Source organism: Pangasianodon hypophthalmus, chromosome 29 (genome assembly GCF_027358585.1).
Source record: "Pangasianodon hypophthalmus isolate fPanHyp1 chromosome 29, fPanHyp1.pri, whole genome shotgun sequence".
NCBI lineage: Eukaryota > Metazoa > Chordata > Actinopteri > Siluriformes > Pangasiidae > Pangasianodon > Pangasianodon hypophthalmus.
In genome coordinates this window covers 14,941,535-14,947,534 of record NC_069738.1, presented here as the reverse complement: position 1 = coordinate 14,947,534, position 6,000 = coordinate 14,941,535, and the positions used below count along the sequence as shown (strand labels likewise).

General features: G+C 42.4%; 1 protein-coding gene across 1 annotated transcript in view; it reads left to right on the top strand.

Moving 5' to 3' along the window:
• The window catches only part of LOC128317703 (SUN domain-containing protein 2-like), a 15,819-nt gene extending 10,359 nt beyond the window's left edge, over positions 1-5,460 (top strand). The window contains exons 11-13 of the mRNA XM_053231417.1: positions 262-351; positions 1,444-1,556; positions 4,419-5,460. Of these exons, the coding sequence (XP_053087392.1) occupies positions 262-351; positions 1,444-1,556; positions 4,419-4,437 (222 nt within the window). The 3' untranslated portion in view covers positions 4,438-5,460. The remainder of the gene's footprint in view (positions 1-261; positions 352-1,443; positions 1,557-4,418) is intronic.
• Positions 5,461-6,000: the final 540 nt, after the last annotated feature.

Below are 6,000 nucleotides of genomic sequence, written 5' to 3'. Positions count from 1 at the left end.
TGTGTGTGTGTGTGTGTGTTCCTTCAGTCCAGTTCTAGGTATTTAGGAGTAACACTACCTGTTACACCTGAGCACAAATAAGCTTTAGAACTTTTATATAGTGAAGTTTTGATAATATCGCACTTTAACCTAGCGAATAAATTTAGTCCACCAACCAACCACCAGTAATAATGTGTTAATACTAGTTTCTGCTCTACGATTTAGTAATAATATTTAATCATATTAAACATGATATTTTACATTTTATTACACTGCCTACAGGGAATGGTCAATGAGAAAGAGGAAGGAAATCTCCTCGGAAAATTCACCTATGACCAGGACGGAGATCCGATCCAGACCTTCGAACTTCCGGTGAGAAAGAACAAATTAAACAAAAAAACAAACCCACTACTGAAAACTTTTTTAAGAAATGACATTTCTCAAAGGAAATTACACAATTCTTCACTAACAGAAGTAAATGTGTGAGTGAAGGCAGTAGAGACTCGGCGTGTAAAGCAGCGCTTCCCAAACTTTGTTGCAGGCGTTTGCGCCACTGTACAGTTTTAATTTCCAGATTTATAATACAGGACTAATGTAACATTTGACCATTTTATTACATCAGTAACACACGTATATGTAACGAGAGTGAATAAACACTAAAGTAATATTCCTAGCACTGACGTACCAGTCTAGTGGGAAGTTGGGGATGAGTGATGAACAGTTTGGATAAACTGATAAAGCTGTACAGGTTGGGGATGAGTGATGAACAGATTGGATAAACTGATAAAGCTGTACAGGTTGGGGATGAGTGATGAACAGATTGGATAAACTGATAAAGCTGTACAGGTTGGGGATGAGTGATGAACAGATTGGATAAACTGATAAAGCTGTACGGGTTGGGGATGAGTGATGAACATTTTGGATAAACTGATAAAGCTGTACAGGTTGGGGATGAGTGATGAACAGATTGGATAAACTGATAAAGCTGTACAGGTTGGGGATGAGTGATGTGATGAACAGATTGGATAAACTGATAAAGCTGTACAGGTTGGGGATGAGTGATGAACAGTTTGGATAAACTGATAAAGCTGTACAGGTTGGGGATGAGTGATGAACAGATTGGATAAGCTGATAAAGCTGTACAGGTTGGGGATGAGTGATGAACAGTTTGGATAAACTGATAAAGCTGTACGGGTTGGGGATGAGTGATGAACAGATTGGATAAACTGATAAAGCTGTACAGGTTGGGGATGAGTGATGAACAGTTTGGATAAGCTGATAAAGCTGTACAGGTTGGGGATGAGTGATGAACAGATTGGATAAACTGATAAAGCTGTACAGGTTGGGGATGAGTGATGTGATGAACAGATTGGATAAACTGATAAAGCTGTACAGGTTGGGGATGAGTGATGTGATGAACAGTTTGGAACTTCCTGTGTATTATATTGTGGTTGTGTTTTTCAGGACTCTCCCAGTGAGGTGTTTGGGCTGGTGAAGCTGAAGATCCTCAGTAATTGGGGTCACGCTGAATACACCTGTGTCTATCGCTTCAGGGTCCACAGCCGGCCAAGGAGCAGGTAAAAATGAAATGAAGCAGAAAAGGAACAGGTAAAGTAGGTAAAAAAAAACTCAAAAATTAAACAAAACAAAAAACTAAAATAATACAAAATAAATACAAGCAAATAAATACAAAATTAAAAAAAAAAAGATAAATATTTAAATACAAATTAATATTAAAATAAAAATGAATAAATATCAGACTAGGTATCCGGAGTCACCCAGATGAGGATGGGTTCCCTTTTGAGTCTGGTTCCTCTCAAGGTTTCTTCCTCATGATGTCTCAGGGAGTTTTTCCTTGCCACTGTCGCCTCTGGCTCGCTCACTAGGGATAAATTCACACATTTAAAATTTATATCCTGAATTTATGTAAAGCTGCTTTGTGCCAATTTGTATCAATTTAATTAAATGGAACTGAAATAAATAAATAAATAAATAAACAAACTGTTTGCTTTTGTCTATATATGTATATATAAGTTTAATTTATATAAACCTAAACAAAAATAAAATAAAATTAATTAAATTGTATTTATTGTGGTTATTTTGGTTTAGCGTTAGTGTTTCAGATGCTAATAATCTCGGACCTTTTGGGTCATTAGGCTCTTGATATTTCTCCATCACATAAAATATCTCTCAGACACACACACACACATCAATCAGTAATAACACGCTACACATTAAAAAAAATAAATAAATAAAATTTCGACACATTTTCCTTTGTTGGGTGGACAAGTTATGTTGCAGAACTACGATTCCCATCAGCCCCTGCACATCACCTAACCACGACACTCACCAAGTCACATGACCGTTTGCACCTGAATCACGCTGTAGTGTAATGAGCACTAGTATTTAAGTCACGTCTGGTATAGCACTTGTTGTCTAGCTTTTGTCATTGTCACCTAATTCAGGTCAGGTTCATGTTGTCACCTTGCTCGGCTACTCTGTGTTTTGTTTCATGGTCTTTGTGTTTTGTGTGTTTTCACTTATAATAAATCTACTCCTGCACTTGCATCCACCTCCTCTACCAATTCCTGACAGAAAGCTCCTCCCTGCTCCACTTCGGACATCACTACACCACCTGCTCCACTTCAGATGTCGCTCCGCCTTCCTGCTCCACTGAGGATGTTGGTCCTTCCCCTTGCTTTGTACATTATGTACATTGTTCCCCCCTCGTGCTTCACAGAGGACGTTGCGCCCCCATCTGGCCTCACGGAGGACGTCACCCCCCCTCTGGCCTCACGGAGGACGTCACCCCCCCCTGGCCTCACGGAGGACGTCACTCCCCCCTCTGGCCTCGCGGAGGACATCGCTCTGCTCTCTGGCTCCGTCTTGGGCTTCACTCCCCCGCTGGCTTCACAGTGGCCATCGTTCCGCTCTTGTGCTCCGCCTTGGACGTCACGCCACCCCTTAGCTATGTGTAGGAGATCTTGCTGCCTCGCTGCTCAGTGGAGGATGTTGCGTCTCATGCCTGCTACACTAAGGGTACTGCTTCTTGTTGACCCAAGGGCCTCCAGAAATGGAGAAACTTTTTGCTTGGTTGCCCAGGACCCCCTCTTGAAGACATATTGCGCTTTGGGAGCCGTGCGTTAATGGGGGTTCTGTCATGGTTGAGCCGAATCCAGGCACAGAACTATGATTCCCATCAGTCCCTGCACCTGACCCACGACACTCACCCTGTCACATGACTGAACGACACGTACCTGCACCTGAATCACGTCGTAGTATAATGAGCAGAAACATCTGGAGAAGAACCGCAGCAACAAGGAAAGAGAGAATGGGTCAGCGCCATGCTGGAATGGCTCATGGCCTCGCCTCGGGAGTTACTCCAACTCTCTGCTCCACTTCCGTCCTCCTCTCACCAGTATATTAGTATTGAAGTCATGTCTTGTGTAGCACTCATTGTCTAGCTTTTGTCTTGTCACTGGGTCATGTTCAGGTCATGTTCACGTCGCTACTTCTCGTTTTGTTTCATGGTGTTTCTGTTTCGAGTGTTTTCACTTATAATAAATCTACTCCTCCACTTGCATCTGCCTCCGCTACCAATTCTGTGGCAATTAGTTGGGCCAGTTTTTATTAGTCAACACAACAGTACAGCTTGTTCAGCAAAGTAAGATTTCATCACTAGCAGCATGTTTCAGTAAACAGTATTTTCTGTATTTTAATCAGATACTTAAAGGTGGATGAGGCAAGATTAATCTTTGTTTTTCAAGAACAGGTCTCTGATGATTAAGTGGGTGCATTCAACATTTGAATGATTTTTTTTATTCCTGAGCCCACCCCAATTCCCGTCCATGTTCACAAAGCTCTGCCCGAGGACCTAGAGTGGCCTGTAGAGTACAGCTCACTAGTTTCAGCTATGTCATGTCAGTGCCAGGTTCTCCGCTGAACTCTAGTTCCTAGAATGACTTGCGGCCTACAAACATGGCCACCACGGACTACGATTCCCAGCACTCACCTGCACTTCCACGTTCACAGTCATCCGATTACTGATCGCACACCTGACTCAATCAAGAAGATATGACCACATCACCTCTATCTTATCCACACTGCACTGGCTCACAATCACATTTCACACTGATTATAAAATACTACTTTTGACCTATAAAGCACTGAATGGTTTGTCGACTGCAGTGAATGCACTGAAACACTGAATGGTTTGTTACTCAGGTTTGTTGATGGTGGAGTGGCTGCGTTATGTCCCAGGACTCCCTCATGTCTGTGTTAGCTTCTGACTCTCCCTTTTAGTTATGCTGTCATAGCTGTCGGAGTCCCTGCTTGCACTCTGCACACAAAGTACATTGTCTTTAACCATTAGAGGACAAAAGCTTACCTAACAATCTCCCTCTCTCTCTCTCTCTCTCTCTCTCTCTCTCTCTGTTGAGCTACACATGCTACTTCTGAGATGCCAGTGATCCTGACCCCTTCTGCTCCCCGGACCTGCCTGATCCATCCTGATGCCCTACTTCTGGTTGGAGTTCTCATCGGTTGAGTTCGCTCACTCGCTGCTGCTGGGGCCTGAAGATATGGACTGCCTGAAGAACCGTTTGGATTGCTGGGGATGGTGCCACCTGGGGGCTGTGGAGATGGCTTGGGGATCTCATATTGGGAGCTGTACTGTAATGGCTTGGGACTGCGATTGCTGTAGTGGCTTTGGGGCTGCAGTTGCACCCAGATGAGGATGGGTTCCCTTTTGAGTCTGGTTCCTCTCAAGGTTTCTTCCACATGTCGTCTCAGGGGGTTTTTCCTCACCACCGTCACCACTGGCTCACTCATTAGGGATAAATTCACACATTTAAAATTTATATCCTGAATGTATTTATTTCTGTAAAGCTGCTTTGTGGCAATGTCCATTGTTAAAAGCTCTATACAAATAAAATGGAATTGAACTGAACTGAATCACAACCCACACTATATAAGCACACAGGAAGCGCCTGTTTGTGAAGTAATACTGGGTGTTTCACTGCTTAACTTACCAAGCCTTTGTTTACTCTTTATGTGGTTCTGGTTTATGACTTTCTTTGTCCATGGTTTCATGAGTTTGAATTTGCCCTGTTTGTGTTGTTTACTGATCACTTGAATCTCTGCTTGTTTCTGACGCTGCTCCTGCTTAACTTTATGGATTGTTTTTTCTGTATTGTAATAAATCTCACCTGCAACTGCAGCCGTCTCCGCCGCCAGACAAGCTAGAGTTACCAAGTTCAGCTATCATAAAGATTAGCATTAACATTAGCATGACATCACTTTCAAATAGCAAGGTAGGCTGTTCATTTAGTAAGGGCATTGCTTTACTTCATTATTTAGATATAGGTGATAAAAGTACCTAACTACAGAATAATGATGATAGAATAACAGAATAGTGGGGAAATGCATAATAATGGACAGTAGAGTAATAGCAATAATGAAATGAGTATTGTGTGGCCTAAGAGTTAGTCAGGAATGAGACACACACACACACACACACACACAGGAGTTAACTCAAAAAGTGAAGTATTAGGATATAATATAGAATATACAATTTCTGAGTTGCTGTACACCACAAAGAAACTGGATGGCAGTCACACCCCTACTACAGGTGAATATATACCTGCTGATATTTGCAAAAAAAAAAAAAGCATTGTGATTATTTACACATTTAGGCAGCCAACAAAATCCAAGGGGCAGATCAGGCTCGTGGTCTGGATAAGCCCAGTTCAAAACAGAAATATGACCGTAAAACATGGACCAGATTGAGCAAGCACAACCGCAGACGCAGCAGGTGAACACTGACAGGGAGAAGCTCCTGGGCTCCGGCTGCCATCCGTACACACACACACACGCGCGCGCGCGCAAACCATGAAACACGATTTGATTTGATTAATTATGCTTTACATTTCACTCGGCACACAGCTCTTATATAGAAGTAGTTAATAAAGCCGAAAGCTTTCTCTAAGTAACCAGCTGGTTTTTGACTCGCTGTCTGTTCCA